The sequence below is a fragment of the Volvox carteri genome (assembly GCF_000143455.1).
Source record: "Volvox carteri f. nagariensis unplaced genomic scaffold VOLCAscaffold_86, whole genome shotgun sequence".
NCBI classification, from domain to species: Eukaryota; Viridiplantae; Chlorophyta; class Chlorophyceae; order Chlamydomonadales; family Volvocaceae; genus Volvox; species Volvox carteri.
The window spans coordinates 140,940-159,117 of record NW_003307629.1 but is presented as its reverse complement, the minus strand read 5'-3'; the positions used below and the strand labels follow the sequence as shown (position 1 = coordinate 159,117).

Below are 18,178 nucleotides of genomic sequence, written 5' to 3'. Positions count from 1 at the left end.
CTTCCCCCCACCCTTCCCCCACCTTGAACTCATGTTGCAGCAGCGCGTAGCCCGCCAACTCGGAGCCCAGGGACAGCAGCCCCGCCACCAGCAACACCGGGTAGCACAGCACCAGGGGCACGTTCACGAGACCACCACCGCCGCCGCCGGCCCGGCCCGCCATCAGGTCGCCCACCACTCGTACAGGGTTGAGTCGGAAGCCGTACTTGAGCGCGTTCTCCAGGGCCAGCCTGGGTCGAGGGTGTACGGCACGCGTGTACCATGGTAGGATGTGGCGGATGGGCGGGGCGAGAGGGTGAGTTTCCCCCGGAAAGGGTCGGGGGGGAGGGGAGGGCAGCTATGGAATCAACTGCTCACGGCCGAAGCCGGGGTGCACGGGGCAGGCAGGTGAGGTGCGCAGGGCACCTAGTGACATGTCAGCGACAGCGACATTGCAATTCTCGGGGGCAGTTGACACGGGCATGAACACGACTGCTTCCTCAGCCTTCAGTCCCCCGTTCTATCCCGGCTTCTTCCAGTTGTGGAGTTCGGGAATGGTCGATACATTTTTCATGTTGTCTACAAAAGATCAGTTACGGAAACGCACCCGCTTGCGTCTGTGATAGATACCACGGATGGATGGACATGTTCACGCAGAAGACAGCGGACCAGGAAAAGACAGCAACAGCAGTAGCAACAGCAGTAGCAACAGCAGTAGCAACAGCCGCAGCAACAGCAGCAGTAGCAGCAGTAGCAACAGCAGTAGCAACAGCAGTAGCAACAGCAGTAGCAACAGCAGTAGCAACAGCAGTAGCAGCAGTAGCAGCAGTAGCAACAGCAGTAGCAACAGCAGTAGCAGCAGTAGCAACAGCAGTAGCAACAGCAGTAGCAGCAGCAGTAGCAACAGCAGTAGCAACAGCAGCAGCAGCAACCCGCGAACCAATCCTAGCCGCAGCTAGGTCAACCCAGCTCAGAAGCTCGTCCAGTCTCACGCTCTCGTCCCACGCGCTCGTATACGTCACGTGTCTCTCACAAACCGCCGTACCTGAAATTAGTCAGTACCAGAATAATGAGGGCCAAGTTGTACAGCCCGGTGTGTTTCTCGTACCAGGCTCGCTCCGAAGACAGCAGACTGAAGCGGCAAGCCGTATGTACGGGTGTGGACCCCAGCATAGGGCCCCTCTCAGGGCCCCCCCCGCCGGGCCGACCGCCCAGAGAGCGTCGGGAGGGGGCCTGCTGCTGCTGCTGCTGCTGCTGTTGGTGTTGGTGGTGATGGGGCTGCTGTCCAGACGACGGTGATGTGGCCGCCGCCCCCGCATCAGCCGTCGCCTCTGCGGGCGCGTGGGTTGTGACGACTGCAGTGCCGGTGCCACCTTCAGCGGCGGATGAAGCTGTACGGCAAGTGTACGACAGGGCGTTCAGCTTCTTTCAGCTGCAGTAGACACGGGTGAGCGTGTGGCACGCGGGAGTGGCTCTTCACCTCCGCCCCGAGTCCCGCGGTGCCACCGGGCTCCAGTAACCCACCTGACCCATACATGCAACCACCGAGGCTGGAGCCGGTTCAGCGAGAAGGGGGGAGAACCCCGATTGCCGACATCATCATCACCATGGTCGTCGTCGTCGTGGTCACCGCTGCTGCCGGCGGCGGCGGCGGTGGCGGCGGCGATGTCCCTAAATCACCTCCCCCCGGCCTACAGACACCTTGCCCCGCCGTAAATTCGGATTCGCATCTCCAGCCCGGCCCGTTTTCCACCCAATGTCCCCTGCCGTACAGTGCACGTACCGTGGCCGTTGCTTATCGGTCGTACAGATGCGCTCCCGCCAGTCCCCGCTGCCGCTGACGTTAAGGATCCGTCACGGTTTTGGGGCGGCTGCGGCAGCGCCGTACTGGCTCCGGCAGACTCCGCCGCCGCCGCCGCCGCCGCCGCTGTATCCTGGCGTGGGGCGGATGACTTGGATTGCTGGGGACCGCGACCCTGCTGTTGTTGCTGCTATGACGGCAGCAGAAATATGAAACCACGCAGGCAGCCCCGGCCAGCAGCGCACGGAGGGCGGGAATGCGGGTTGCGAAAGGAGGACAGGAGGACGGGAGAACATCGAGTCGACGAGGAAACGTCACCATGTTGTGCGGCATCAGTAACACTGTTCGAAACAGCAGCAGGAGTAGGTCCAAGATCAGGGGGGCGCAGCCGCCTGGGAAAAGCAACAGCGTTGCGTCTCACACTGCGTGGATTTCCCAGAGCAACGACTCGGCGAGATGTCTCATGTCATTCATGCAAACAGTGCAGTGTAGGAATCGGTCTGTCTGTCAGTAAGTCACCTTGCCAGATGGTTTCTTAGATGATGCGCCGCCACCAGCACCGACCAACGGCTGCGACCCGTTGGCCGCCACCGCCACCGCGGCAGCCGACGGCTCCGAAACTGCCCCATTCATACGGCCCGTCGTCGTCACCGCCGCCGGGCCCCCTGTCCCTCGCTGAAGCAGTGCCGTGCCGCTGGCGCTGCTGCGCCGGGGCAGCGGCGCTATCAGGGGTAGTGGTGAGGGCGCTGACTGACTGCGCACCAGGCTCAGCACGTCCTCACTCCTGCGGCCACGAGCCGCCTCCACTGACCCCTGGGTCGGTGTGGAAAGGCATCATCGGGGATGAGGGCCGTGTGAGAAGGGTTTGGACACATGGCCCCCCACAGTGTGAGGAGCAATGCATCCCTGCATGTGCTGCTGACAACCTTTTCAAATCCGCTTTGACATGACTCATCAAATCATTCAACCGTCCATGTAAAACGTCATCAACCTGTTGTACAGCGGCTCCAGACATGGTGATCATGTTACGGAGCGACACAGTGCCCCTGGAATGTTCCAGGATCGATCCCGACAAGGAGCGGGATAAACATTCCTCGGCAGTGAGAGGGTGGTTGCACCCCCCCATGTGCCGATGGGCACCAGGATGGACCTGGTTATGGTGAGAGACCTGCGAGCTGACCAGGAGAGTGCAGTTGGGGGGCCCGCCGTTTATCTGGGGGCAGATTCCACTGGATGCTTGCTGGTGGCGGTGGCGGGTGCTGCACCCGAAAAAAGTCACTGACTTTGCAAAATTCGGCACACATGGGTGATGAGAAGGATGATGAGGGTGGTGCCCCGGAGCATCGAGGAACACAGAAGGGACTGCCAGGCGGGTGCCCCCACGGGTGAAGCTATACCCCCCTACTTCACACACACACACACACCCCTACATACGAGAGCAAATCGTCGGTAGATAACCAAATACAGGAAGGTCACAAAGGCAAAATTCACACAAACAACCGTCGACGTCCTCCTGCACCCTTCCCCCTTCAACCGCCACATAGCCCCTTGCTCCCGCCCTCCCGCCGTCCCGCCCCCGCCCTCCCAGCTCCCACCTTGGGTCCACCCGGCGGCGCCAGCGAGTCATCCCGCACACAGCCCACCGCCTCCAGCGCCGCCAGCCACCTCTCCGCGCTGTCTCGGTTGAGGGCGGCCAGCCGCACCAGCAGCGACCCCCCCGAGTCCAGCAGAGAGAAGCTCCAGTAGCGGCCGCTGCGGAGGCCCTCCCATGCCACGAAACAGCTCTGTAACCGAGTGAGGTTGGCGGGTGGGAGGATAGAAAGGAAAAGTGGGGCCGGTGCCGGAGCTTGGTCTCGATGCGTGTCTCGGTGTGTGTGCAGGGGTTGAACTGTCACCCACCAGGATGCTGAACTCCTCCCGTGGCGAAAACGCCGTGTCCTTGGCGCTGCGGTAGTACGACAGTGTCGTACCCGATAACGCCCAGTAGCGAAGTTCCCACTCGGACCCCAGCAGCGGCAGCGCAACCGTCTTCCACTTGTACAGGTACTCGCCAAGGTGCACGGAGCGAGCCGCCAGCTTTTTGGAATAATCGTATGTTTGTATGGGGGGAAGGGAGCGCAGATGGGAACCGATGGGCGGCGGTGAAAATGTGCGTGTATGGGTGCTTGCAGATTATGGCTATACGTGAACATCTCTTTGGACTCGTGAGCGTGTGTTGATCGCACATGGTTGGGGTTGTTGAAAATGCAACCGTAATCTGGCTGAGAGCAAAGGGGAAAGGATGGCAGTGGGTAAGAGTTCCTGAAATCGTCGGGCTTTGTAATGAGGGTAAAGGGGAGGCAAGGGGAAGCCGAGCGATAGGAGCTCCGAGCCAGGTCTGATGGAAGGCGTGTTGGGTACCAGTCAGGCGAAAGACACGGGAACGTCGCGACTTGCGTTGGAAAACTCTGTAGAAAACGGCTTTAGAGAGGACGTGGGCGGTCAGCTGGCGACATGACGCATCCATGGGCGTTACGCACTCCTGTGAAATGGATTGAGCGCAACACACGACGTTCTAGAAGCACACAAGTTCCCAAATTCAAAATGCTGTTTACCAATTCGAATCAAGGATGCGAGAGCACATCCGCCAGTTCCCATGATTCGAACGATGATTCCCCCAGAACTTGCGTGCGATCATGCAAGATAAATGCGGCTCATACCTGCTCTTTTAGCTGCTCGTTTGCAACGCGCAGTTGCTCCAGCTCCTTCTGAAGACGATCCAGCTCCTTTTGCCACTCATTCGGGGGCCGTGAAGCCCGTCTCCGACCCCAGAACAACGGCATGCTACCAAAACTAATATTCGCCTATTACAGTACCTGATGCATTGCCCTCAGTAATTTGCACCTGCCTGAAAGGATTGTTGCAAAGCTATGGTTACCAACAGCATCGATATGCACTGTGACGAAGTTGCGGGCTAGGTGTTCACCTCCATGCTCACATACTGTATATAATGCGCAAGTTCTCACCGTGCAAGGACGGTCTCTGTTTTTATGGTGCGACTTCCGACATCCGTGCACAACATCCGCGTGTCTTTTTCAACCCCGTTGAGCTTTATAAATGGAATAAGTCTTCTGCCGAATATTGTGAAGCTTATTTGTTTTCGACCATTTTTGTTACAGTAAACGGTTAGACCCACGGGGCGATCGGCCCCCTGGCAAACTGTTGATACAAGCATGCCGCCCCTTGCGGCCAAGGGGAAATCATTCTTGATTTGGTCGTATCCTCATATTCTGGATGTGTTCTACGTAATGACTGCTGCGGCGAATGAAGGTTGCCGCTGCGTCAAACGGAGCCAAATTGCGTCGTACCAGTACGTCGTTGCCGAGTGGTTGCCCTCGCAACAGCTGTAGTGGCCCTGCCGAATGCTCGAGACCCGCTTGATCGTTTCTTTCCTCGTCAGAGTTAACATTCAAAATGTGTTGAACCCACTTTTGGCATAGGGCCAATGTCAGCACGATTCACTTATCGCTTGCACGTGTAACGCCAACTATTTCGCTACCGGGCCGTGGCACGGGTTTCACCTTGGTTACCCCTTAGTGCGCTTCATGGCCGGTACGGTGTTTGGGTTCGCGCAGCACCGGTGATCTGGCCTTATCCTATCCACTGTAACCTCAATCCTCAATGCTTCGCTAGATGTGACGACGGCATAGCACTCATTAGGCTGGACAAGGTCATTTCACTCAACAGATGTACTGCATGATTAAAAACATGACAATTGTCATTGAGCACTGAAACCATTCCAATGTGCTACTGAATTTGTGCATTACATGCTGTGAAAGTGGGATGCTGCATCGCAACCTAGCAGTTTTAGCAGCGGCGGCAGGGATGAGCTGCAGCCTGCTGCAGCCTCGGCTGCCTGCGCCAACACCTTGCTTGCGCGTGGTCGCGCTCATACTTTGACTCCTAATTCTACAACCGTCCTACTTCTGTCCTCTGGGAAGGTAGCAACTCCCGCCGTCCGTAATTATAAAAAATGTATGCACTAAGACCCCAGTGGGCCCACAGATCACCTCTGTAGCAGCACGGCACAAACTGCACAAAGGCCTGCTCGAGATGTCCGGGATCCCCGTCTCGGATTACAAATGCAGGGTGGAGTGTAGGAGCTGGTGAGCTGGTGCGGCTGCAACCCCACCACCTAGGTGGTCAACCCCCAGAGCAGCTACACCAGCAGTTGCACGCTATAAGGTTGTCAATGGTGCAAGCCCATACAGCCCATACAATCAGTGCCAATCGTACCACGAAGTCGCCTCCGTGACGGCGGCGCTTGTGCAGCGGCTGATGATCTCACTCACCACTCGGTTCTCACAGTGCAACCGGCTAGCCGGGAATTCGAACAGTAGCGTCCCCGTCACCTGAGCTCTGCTCTGAAGCTGCATGATCGCTGGCGGCAGGGGCGGGCCTTGGGGCTGGCCCATAGGGCCCACGGGGCCGCTGCCGGTCGTGACAACTGCGGCAGCCAGCGCGGCAATCAGCCAGTCGGGCGTGCATCGTCGGATCACCAGAGATTGCTTGGAGGAATCGGAGGCGGAGGAGGATGCTGCTGGGGTATCATCGCTATTGCGTTGAGGATGAGACCAGGAGCCAGGGGACAGGACGGACATGTTGGTGCTTTAAGTCGTGTCTGTTTTGGCCAGTTGTAGGGGGAGATGCGGACGTCAATAGGTAGTGCTTGTGCAGTGCGGCGAAGCCTGGTGCGAAAGTGTGGAGGTCCTGCACAGCCACGGTCGGTATTCGCCGAGCAGGGAAGGAACTTAGTGACAGCTGGAGCAACGTGATTGGTATGTAGGTGGAGTGGACTTGTCGGCGTTGTCAGCGTTGTAGATTTGTATTGTCGATTCGCCGTTGACCGCCGTGACAGATGGTGGCGAGCTGCGCCCGACGTAAACACGTGCAAGCGACAAGAATCTTAAAAGAAGTTCGTTCAAAAAGGAGAGGTTGAACATAACCAAAACAATCCAAGATTGTGCTTTGGTTTTATTGACCTTGCAAATTGTCCTCAACCATTGTCTTGGCCACGGCAAAAGGTTTCCTTGGGAATGCCAGCTGGGCCGCCAGTCATCCATACCGCACGCGCCCAAGTTGAATCAACAATAACTGGGACCGATATTTCGCCTAGCAGCACGGGTAGAATCACTGGCAAAGTCGCGAGTAGTAACAGCTTTATTACTACTTAAGTTACGCAGCAGTATTTAAGGCATGTTGTAATCACCTGTCAGCCACCAAACCGCCAGGGCTTCTCTGGGACAGATGCAATGCCGCCACGCAGTGGCAGACAGCACCCGCCACCTTGCAGCGAGAAGGAAGCGCCACCTTCGCGGTAAGGGGGGACGCCACCACCGCTGCTGCTGGGGAGCGGGGCAATGCCACCGCGAAGGTCGCCACGCAAATTGATACCCTAATGCAGCCAGCCTTGGCCGCCGCCATGGGCTCCCCCCCATGATGTGGGCCTGGCGGCTGCTGCTGGGGCTATACGACACACACTTCAAATTACCACACCGCATGTGCCACCGGGTCTGCCTCGGTTAGCGAGGATATGGGCTCCTCGGCTATGCTCATCCATTTCCTGACCTGATCGGATTCATTCGACAGATTGCCGCCAGCGGACCAGATGGCGAGGCAGCCCGTCCCTACCAGCAGCAGTCGGTTCGTCAGCGAACTTATGTATGTATGTATGGAGGGAGGGAGGGCGGGTTGTATTTATGTAAGTATGGAGGGAGGGTTGGACGTAGTGGACTGATGTATGGCACTCGTTTGTCACTTACCGATGAATGATGACGATTGATGAATGTTATGCATGCGTTCCTTTTTTACTGTTGAGCTTACATGCTGAAGCGTTATGAGCTGCAAATTTTAGTGCGGCCTGGCCGAATTCTATTTGAATATGTCGTGGTAGGTTTGCTTTTGCATGTAGCGCAGCTGGTTCGCTTGCCCTCGCAGTTGCTTCTTCACGGCTGCTCGTTTCACTTATTACATAATATCATGCTGTATTAACCCATACACACCCATTGGCGTGTGTTGCCGAAACCCCATACCTGACCCCGGGGACGGCTCCACGAGACATGCCTGTGCCGTGCAGTCCAAGACCTTGCGTCTTGCACGTCTGACAGTTTGTATCCGGGCTACGGGTGCTTGGATGAATACGAATGTCCATACACGACAACCGTGTACAATGTACGTTTTAACCTGCCTGCATGATTCGAGAGGTTCGTGATCCGCAGCCACAGCACTCCATGCATGCATGAGTATGTAACACGAGCGCACGCACGCATGCAATATGAAGTTCGCTGCTGTCTCTCAGTATAAAGTACTTCTGCAGTATTTCCTCAGCATCATCCCACATGTCCGGACGTCGTTCGTTCACCTTCTCCTGCCCCATCTGCCGACAAAGGCGGATCGCTCATGAACGGCTGGACCGCATTACAGTACAGCATGGTAATGAAGGTAATAGAAGCCCGCCGGCTCAATCTTCAGGGTCGCACACAAAATGTTCTTTGCAACACGGACATGAAAGCATGCATACACGTGCAGGCAGGCAGGGGCCCTCGCACTACGTTCAGCTGTCGGGGTACGACGATGACAGTAGTGTGAGCACAGTAGTGTGAGCACAGTAGTGTGAGCACAGTAGTGTGAGCACCTGCCCCACGAACCGCCACATGCCCACACAGACGCCCGCGAAGGCGCCGCCGCTGCCAATCAAAACTGCCCAAGCAAACCCCAAGCATGTCCTTTAGCGCCTAGTTGGACGACACACCGGGGCCGGCCAGCGGACCAGCCCATGGGCCGAGCTCTTACTCCATGTGTTCCTCGCTCGTGGACATGCACACCTCATCCCCCAATCTAAAGCTGGTCGCCAGCCAGAGCTGACATGCATCCCGGTAACTCCTCCCCCCCCCGTACAATTATGGGGCCCCAAAGTCGTCTGGGTCGTCGCCGCGTCGTAAGTAGCTACGCCCATCATCAACACTCCACTCATGGCCTGCATGTTAGGCACAGTAAGGAAATATCTTGCGATTCGTCATTCCAGCTGCTGCACACGCTCAAGCAAAGCTAGGGCGGTGCACAATGTCCCACAAGACGACCCCGGCTGCCTACCAGCAATCGACCCAACACCCATGTGTAGGGGAGGAGCCAAGCACACACGGGTGCTAAGGACAATATGTGCGACGGAAGGATCCGAAAAAAAGACGCCTGCGCGTCACTACTGCAGTCCATTCATCCTTGTTACGCCCTGCTACGGCACACGTCTGTTTGAGAAGGTATGCAGGTTTACAGTACAGTAGCGGCGTACTAAAGCATTGCCTTGCTACTAAGCAGCGATTAGTCTTCGTAATTTGAAGAAGGCAAGAGGAGGATATGCATTGGCTCGTCCCAAGCGTTTCCATGTACGCATGCCTTGACTGATCACTAATAATGCGCAGCTAACACTAGTGTACGATCACACGCACGAAAGGCCACACATACCTATGTGCCTATCTCCAGAACAGTTCGCGTTAGGAGTAAGGAGTACGGAGGGTTCATGGAGGGAACCAATACTGTATTGAATCCAGGCTAGGCAAAAGCACACGCATTGTCGTGCATGCATGCAGCCGTATGGAACCGTAAGTATTTATTGCGTACAACCTGCGCCGAAGTAAAGCACGAAGCTGTATGTCGAGTAACAATGGGTTCTCCTCAAGTCAAGGACAGACAAGACACACACACGTACGGCAGACACGTCCGATGGATACATGAATGCTCACTTGGCAAAGAGAACTTGCCTGCCATTATTTCCTACACCCACCAGCCGAGCTGCGATGGCAATTCATGTGTCCCACACCAGCAAAAGCCCGAATGCGCAAAACAATTGCTGTTGGCGCAGCTGCTGCAGCGAATGACATAGCGACACCTGCTTGTTTGCGCACACGCCCGCGCGCCATTGCGACACTGCGACCCAAGCGCCGCGTCGAAGCATCCATGACATACGAGCCGTGTCTCTCTCGCCTTCTGATGCCTCCGACCAGCCTGCAGAGACGGATCTCTTGCCGGTAGCCAGTTTTTCCCGGCTCGGCTTCGGCATATATGGTACAGCTTCTCAAGGTGTAGCTATGTATGCATGCCTGATGCAGAGCTCATTCATAGATGGGCACACAGTAAAATCATTGGGGTATGCCTGCTTGTCACATACCGTCAATCCAAGCATGCATCGTCCGTACAAGGCACGCCGTACGTGTCTCAGTCTGTGAGTATTGTCAGGCACTCATCACGAACCACTCATTGAGGAGTGTATGTAACAGCGCAACAAAGAGCCAGTCCTGATGTGTGCGCGTCGGATGGCTTCGATCGAACATATGCCGTTTGCCAGCCTATCCCGCATTCAAACCTGCTAAGGAAGAGATTGAAACGTATAGAAAAATGAAGACAGGATGCTAAGTAGTCAGCACAACCAAGTGAAATAAGCCGAAGTGTGTTTTTGAACAATCGCGCCCCATGGTTTGGGTTTGGCAGTAGTCAATCCCAAACAGTAATACCTCGTCCCACCATCCGTACAGCTCTATGCGCCACGCACGCACATGACGGCGGCAGTACCTCTAAAAAACCTCGTGCATGCATGTATGCTGACACACCTCGCTCTATGCCTTTTGCACCCTTGCTCCTAGCCATATGAAGGTACACACACGCGCACGAGCGCCCGAAAATCGTGGACTTCAACTTACCACGCAGCCAATGCACTTGATAGCCAATGCACCTGGTTTGAATACCACCATGGCTGGTCATGGCTGGGTCATCACGCGCATAGCAGCAGCGTGAACACCTATCAGCCGTGGAGCAGCCGGCCCTGTACGTATGTATGTATATTCGCAGAGTCTGTTTCGCAAAGTCTGTGACACAAAGGAGTTAATTCCTTGTCAGATAAGTAACGCCGCTGTAGGTGCTGTGCGCTCCCAACGGCTCCTCCCCTTCTGAGTTATCGCATCAGCGGAATCTACTGCAGCTCGGCCAGCCGATACAGATCGCGGATTACTCGTCGGACTCGCCGTAGAAGGCAGCAGCGCGGCGAAGCGATCTTGTTTGCAGGTGCCGGCAATCGATCCTCATCCCCAGAGGCGAATTCTTTGAGCGCACGTTTGCTGCTACCAAGTCCCGGTATAGGGCCGCCGCTGCTGCTGCTACCGCTGCGAAGCAACAAATTTGTGGATGTGAAACGTTGCGGTTGCGCAGCGAGACGCACAGGAGAGTCATTATCGGGCGCTGCGCAGATTATCGCTGGGAGCAGGTACGTTGTAAAACTGGACAACGACGGTAAGGAAACGACCTCATACGCAGGAGGAACTGTAAAAGACAGTCCCGAGTTGTTGCAAGTCTTCGGTTTGGAAAGCTCCGGGGCGTTATCGGAAAAGCACGAGACGTCCTCGTCCGCTGCGACTCCGACTCCGAGATTTCCTGAAAGACCTTGGAGCTCTTGGATGTCGTCGCGATCCGTTTGAACCGGTTGCTTGGAGGCTGGCTGCTGCTGTTGCCCACGCTGCTTGTCGTTGTATCCACTTTTGAAACCAAATACACGGTCAACGTCAGCTGTATTACTTACACCATGCCCCAAGAATAGAGACGTAGCCCGTTGCAGCTTTAGCTCGCTGCTGGCACAAGGAGTGTTCTCGGCGTCTTGCAAGCAGTGTGGGAATATCAGGAAGGACCGCTGCCGTCCAACCTGCGCTAAAGATGCAGGCTGCATCTCTTGGAGCCCGGATACAGCCCAGGAATTCGATGTGCTTGATTGCACGCGTCGCATAGTTGCTATCTTGTCTATGTCGGAAAGCACGAAACTTGAAAGGGTGCGTAGAAACAGGAGTACAGTGCCATACGTTGTAAAAGCACAGTCACGGGAGGCAAAGAAGGATGATTATCATGTGAATCGAGAAACAGTGCATCATTTGTATGTGGTTGTACGCCTAGCATCGTTATCCCAATCCTCGTACGGCTGACCCCGTGCGTACCCAGTCTTCAAGACTCCGTGGCATAAGCGTGTTCCATGCTTGCAGAGGGCAAAGGATGTCTTGGAAAAAGCAAAGGGTGAAACTTGGAAGCTCCAAACGCATCTTTTTTTATACCGCCTGAGCCCAAAGGCTTGGACTGCTGCCCACCCAGGAGTTCTTTTTCAGCATGATCGAAACCTTCGTCTACGCTTTTCATTCCCTGGGTCAGACACTGCTCGTCCCTGCACTCCCCCTACCACACACAAATCCTTAACACTTCGTTTGCAAGCATCAACCTTTGCATAAAGCTTAGATACGTCAGGAAGTGGTAATTCCAACCCCAGCTCTGGGTGTATGTATTAGTCGAGATGCAATATTTTTCTCGGAGTGGCCCATGGGCCGCTCATGATCGACGCTGCTAAATGCATTCACTTCATCTTATAAGAGTTCAACCTTGTGCATGACATCGCGTCATGACGCTGGAGCCCAAAGCGTCATAAAGAAGCAACGCTCTGCAATTGCGATAGTGAAGCAACGTTCTGCAGCGACGCTGTTGGCGGTGCATGGAACTCCTCGCTGTAGGTAGCTCGTTTACCACAATGATGTTAGTAAACAAAAAACGTTGTGTCGCAGAGTCTGGTCACCGAAGATGGGGATCACGGTAATATGGTCATGACCAAGGAGACGCTTTCAATAGCATCTCTGGCGCATGGGACCAGCGGCCATTAGCGCTTCTATTATGGCGGACATTGTCTTTACAACCAATTGAGACGATTGATTCAGGCATCCAGCCGGAACGAGTCGCTTACTGTTAGTACGGTCGCAGATCGTCGCGTTCTTCCTCGCAATGTCACACATTGGCAGGTTGCACTATACACTTATAATTTTGTATATGTTACTACGATGGTTTGAACCTGACACAGGGCTCCAACCGCTACCATAATTTTTACTTATCCGACCGATCCGTGGTGCACCTTACTCTGAACGTAAACATTTCAAGCATCCAGGGATTCTATAGCATGCGGACCTTACGTAGCGATGTGAGGGTAGGTTCGGCGCTGCCCATCATGCTGTACCCTAAAACGGCCATTCTCTATTTGCGATGTCACACAGTCGCCGTCCACCATTTATACAGGTTGACACCCGACGCCAATCACTCACATCGGGCCAATCGCGTTCCATGGCAGCCGTTCCATGGACGCTAGCGCCCTCGGGTGATGCCCAGCCCTGCATGACGCCTCACGCACCGGCCCTGGCGCCGTGGCCGCAGGCCATTTCCCGGCGCTCCGTAACACGTTTCGCATCGGTAAGCTTCGCGGGTGCTCACTGTAAGTTCTGAGGAACTGAGGAACTGTTCTAGGCGCTGTGGCTCTAGGGGGCTCAGCGTGCGATGGCGACGACAACCCCACAACAAAGTAAGGGAAGAGAAGGGCGGAAAGGAGGTTAGGGGAGTGAAAAGGAGAATACTATCATCTCTTTCGTCGACACCTAATCCCCCCTTCCCTCCTGCCCGCCCTGCCTCACGCCGTACGTGCAGGCCGCAGCCACCCCCCCCGTCGCCCCCAACCAGCCTCCGTCCCAGCTGCTCACCCCCGAGGAGCAGGTGCTGGCCAAGCTGCGCAACGTCATCGACCCGGACTTCGGTGAGGACATCGTGGCGTGTGGGTTTGTACGGCAGCTGGAGGTGGACGCGTCGGTTGGGTTCGTGTCATTCACCTTGGAGCTGACCACGCCCGCCTGCCCAGTCAAGGAGATGTTCCAGAGGCAGAGCACGCAGTTCGTCAAGGTGGGGTGGGGTGGGGTGGGGTGGGATAATTGATGGAGGTTGTGGTGGTGGTGGTGGTGGTGGTGGTGGTGGTGGTGGTGGTGGTGGTGGTGGTGGTGGTGGTGGTGGTGGTGGTTGCGGAGTGGTTGAGGTACCGTGTTGCAGATGGCCGGGTGAATGGCGGTGAATAGCTGAAAGGGCGGAGGTAGGAAGGCCTGATGGGGGGTTACGGGCTCACGTACCTACCAGATTAGCGTACCACGGCAGCTGCGAAGGAGCCGGTTTTAAACCTGCCCGTAGTCAGGGCTTGAATCCCGGGAAATCCGGGGGAGAAATGCTTTGGTTTTGGAGCTATAGTAGGAAGCTCTATTGGGCACGGATCTGGTACTTAGCGAGCTGAGGGGGGTTCATGTCGCGTGATGGCGGCCAGGCTGGGGGCTCGCTGTGGGTTTTCATGATGAGCTGCCTGATGATGGAGGGCGGAGCTCGTGCGAACTTCCCTGGGGCTGCCCTCCCCCCTTCACGTCGCAGTGGTATGTCCGTAGAGGGGGCAGGAGGGGCCCGCTTCCAAGTCGCGTCTCGGTGCCCCGCTGGCGGCTCTTGGTTGCGTTTCGTGTCCTGCCCCTCCGCCTGCTCCCCGCACCCAAGCTCCCGCACCTTCCAAGCCCCCTACCAGTACACCCCTTCACAGTTACCACATTTTCAAATCCACCGCCAGTACTAACTCAAAATGCGGTAAACAAAAGCATCAGCGACAATCAATATTCACAGCTGCGTGCGGTTAAGGGACAACCCTAAGTCAGAACACGGCCCTTTTTGCCCCCAGGAGCTTCCGTGGGTTCGTGACGTATCCATCAAGCTTACCGCCCAGCCTCCGAAACCCCTGCTGCCCGAGTCAGGGCGGCCAGGGGGCCTGGCCAAGGTACGACACATCATCGCGGTGTCATCGTGCAAGGGCGGTGTGGGCAAATCCACCGTCTCTGTCAACCTTGCTTACACACTCGCACAGATGGGAGCTAAGGTAAGAGTTGATGGGGATGGGGGTTGGGGGGGGATAGGGGTATTCATATAGCATATGTTGCTGTCTTTAATGCTGCTGCTGATGGTGGTGGGGGTGGTGGAGCTGGTTTTTATTTTGGTATTGGGGGTAATTGTCATTGGTGTGGTCGAAGGTATGAGGTACGTGTGTGGCCTCCCGCCCTACGTCGGCTCCGGCTTCCCCCGCAACCGCAGCTGCACGCACATGTGTTTGTGTCGCGTGTGCGTCGCATATCATCTCATATCTCTGTTGGGAAAGGAAAGGAAAGGAAAGGATTTCTTAATGCCGTACACAACGCGTGCCGTAAACCCGCAGGTTGGCATCTTTGATGCTGACGTGTACGGGCCCTCCCTGCCGCTCATGGTCAATCCCGAGATCAAGGTGCGTATGTATGTATGTATGTATGTATGTATGTATGTATGTATGTATGTATGTATGTATGACTTAGATTACACTGTGGGCCGCGAGAGCCGGGGGCCATACGTATATATGTTCTGCGCCCACCCCTTGTTACCCACTCACCCATAAAGGTGCTGGAAATGGATCCAGCCACCAAGGCCATCTTCCCCACCGAGTACGAGGGGGTCAAGGTGGTGTCATTTGGATTCGCAGGCCAGGGCTCAGCCATCATGAGGGGCCCTATGGTTTCGGGGCTGATCCAGCAGATGCTCACCACCGCTGCATGGGGTGAGCGCAGTGGGCGCTTGAGTAGGGGGGACAAGGTGGCGCACGAATGGGGCCTGCGGTGTGCGGCTACTGGGCTACCTAGGCAACATCGATGGGGAAAGTTCTAGATGCATTCCTGTCCTTTCATGATCTGAGCCGCATTCCCGTGTGTACTTATACGTACTCCCGGCTCCAGGGGTTGCTGCCTGCCTGCCGGGTGTGCCGGGTATTGACTTCTTTCCCAAGTCATGCAGCTGGGGAAGTGAGAGGGATATTGGCGAGTGACGAAATGAGATGAAGCGAAATAAAGGAGAAGCTGGAATAGGTACCGTTGCTGCTGACGTTGTTGCTGTTGGTGGATATTGGTTGACGCTGCTGCAGGTGAGCTTGACTACCTGGTGGTTGACTTCCCCCCCGGCACGGGAGACATTCAGTTGACGTTATGCCAAACCGTGTCCTTCAGCGCCGCCGTCATCGTCACCACCCCACAGAAACTAGCCTTTATTGACGTGGCAAAGGTACGACCAGCAGGAAAATGTACAGTGTGCGATTTACGGACGACTGTGTACGGCTGTACGGATGTCCCACGTGTCGGGATTCAGTTTTATCCGAAGCCCTGCCAGCTCCCAACCCAAAAACATTGCTGTGACGTGGCGCTGTCGTTACACGCCGTTGTAAACACACACACACACACAGGGTATTCGGATGTTCGCCAAATTGGTGGTGCCGTGCGTGGCAGTGGTGGAGAACATGTCGTACTTTGAGGCGGACGGCAAGCGCTTCTTCCCCTTCGGCCAGGGCTCAGGTGCGGTGTGCAGCGTGTTAATGAGCTGCGGGGAGAGCCCGGTGCCGCGCCGGCTGGGAGCTTGCGGGAAATCTGCCGTTCTCCGTATCCGGGATTGCACGCGACCCTCGCCACATACGCTGCGTCCCATCAGGACGCCGTCCTACCCCACTACCCCACTACCCCCCGGCCGGAACCCAGCAGCAATAGCAATGTTGCAGCAAGGAGAAGTCCCCTCACATGCCTATCATTCGCTTCCCTGCAGGCGAGCGCATCCAGCGAGACTTCGGACTGCCTAACTTGGTGCGATTCCCGATTGTACCCGACCTGTCTGCGGCAGGAGACGGTGAGCGAGAAGAAAAAAAATTTTCCACACGAATCCATACTAGAAATAGGATTTTGTTTAGCTTTTTAGGTGTCTATGTCTTGTTTTTGAGTGCCGGGGAGCAAGGTGGGCTAGGGATGTGAGGGCACTTGCAAACGGAACTTGGTGTGCATTTTCCGTAAGAAAGGACTTTGTGTGAGGACGGCCCCGGCGCGGGCCGCGGGCCGCGTGCATGATCAGGGATATGATTACGACTTGGCTGGACCTTGTGTATTCTGCCTTCCGGACATACAAAGCCATCCGCTTTGGCTTGTTTTGTTTTTATTAAAGCCGCCCTCGCCGCCATCTCCGTCTGTCTTCTTGCTTCGGTCCAGGTGGCCAGCCTCTGGTGGTGGCGGACCCCACAAGCGCTACCGCAGCAGCGTTCATGGACCTGGGGGCGGCGGTAGTTCGCGAGGTGGCCAAGATGGCTGGTAGGCCCGCACGTCAGGCGGTGTATTACGACCCGCAGAAGGCAAGTGTGGCAACGCCCAACGTCCGCACCGGCAATCGCCATCTACACATAGCTATATGGCATTGGAGATGGCCTCATCATTACTCCCTTGCATTTCCTTTTTTTCCTGTATCTCCCTCCACTCCACTCCACTCCAGTCCACTCCAGTCCACTCCACTCCCCACCCCTCCACTCCGCTCCCCACCCCACCCCACCCCACCCCACCCCCTGGCAGCAGCTTCAATCGTGTGTGGTTCGTCTTTCCCACCCCACCCCTCCCTCCACTCCCCTCCACTCCCCTCCACTCCCCTCCCCACCCCACTCCCGTTCCCTTGTTCAGGACGTCATCTCAGTACAGCTCCCCGGCGAAACGGAGTTCCTGTTGCCTCCGGTGGTTGTACGGGAGAACGACACGTCCGCCACGTCGATTGACGAGTGGACGGGTGAATAGGGTTGGGGTTGACGGGGCGGTCGCAGCCGGGTTGGGGTTGGGCTGTTACGGGAAGTGTGCGATGTTCCCAATTGTTGGCATCCAAGGAAGCAATGAAGGTAAATGGAGGAAGTTCATACCACAGGGGTGATAAAACACGTTGGACTTAGTCTGTGGCCACCGAAGGCAGGAATGCAGTAATGCCCATGGCCTCGGATACCTACTCTGTCTCTCTCCCATCTCCCAACTCACCTCATCTTGCCTATCCAACAAACACTCTATTATCTCATACAACCGCGCCTGCCGGACGGGTGATCGCACTGCAGGGCAGCGCAAGCGTGATGAGGTCCCTCAAGATGCTCGTCCAGCCGCCATTAATCCGCTGGGCAACTACGCGGTACAGATTAGCTGGTCGGATGGGTTCAATCAAGTGGCGTCGTACGAGCTGTTAGACGAGCTGCGACGGTACGCGGTGCCATGCCAAGGCCCGGTCGCTATAACGCTGCCCGGTGGGCTCACGGCTGAGGCGCAACTCTAGCAGACAGTGGCTAGGACTAGGACTTCGGCTAGACCTGGCTTGGACTCTAGGGTTTCGTGGCGTATGTTAGGGTAGGGAAATAGGGCTGTGATGTGGGGTGGGAACCTGTGATGTTGAGAGAGGTTTGTGGTTAGGGACGTGGAATGGGGTAGGGGGGCAGAAGGAGTTGAATCATAGGGTGGTGTTTGGCGGAATGCTACTTTGGGTGTAATAGATGTACGCCTTTCATGTAAGCCTTCTCGTGTAAGACATGTCTGCAAACTCCGAGTTCCGCCACGAAGATCTCAAAGGTGTACCCGGCTGGTATCTTCCCAACGATTATTTGTTTACTCCCGACCTGAAAAGTGTTTATCACCATTTGGACATCGA

The 18,178-nt window shown here is 56.0% G+C and overlaps 1 protein-coding gene across 1 annotated transcript; it reads left to right on the top strand.

Moving 5' to 3' along the window:
* Nucleotides 1-12,788: 12,788 nt before the first annotated feature.
* On the top strand, nucleotides 12,789-17,809 carry VOLCADRAFT_107985 (uncharacterized protein; the record flags this gene model as incomplete). Its single annotated transcript, XM_002958121.1, has 14 exons — nucleotides 12,789-12,815; nucleotides 13,040-13,075; nucleotides 13,307-13,555; nucleotides 14,361-14,456; nucleotides 14,544-14,555; nucleotides 14,768-14,794; nucleotides 14,889-14,954; nucleotides 15,104-15,260; nucleotides 15,621-15,757; nucleotides 15,936-16,044; nucleotides 16,289-16,369; nucleotides 16,723-16,862; nucleotides 17,182-17,284; nucleotides 17,598-17,809. 14 exons carry the CDS (start codon nucleotides 12,789-12,791, stop codon nucleotides 17,807-17,809), a joined length of 1,452 nt encoding a protein of 483 aa, XP_002958167.1.
* Nucleotides 17,810-18,178: the final 369 nt, after the last annotated feature.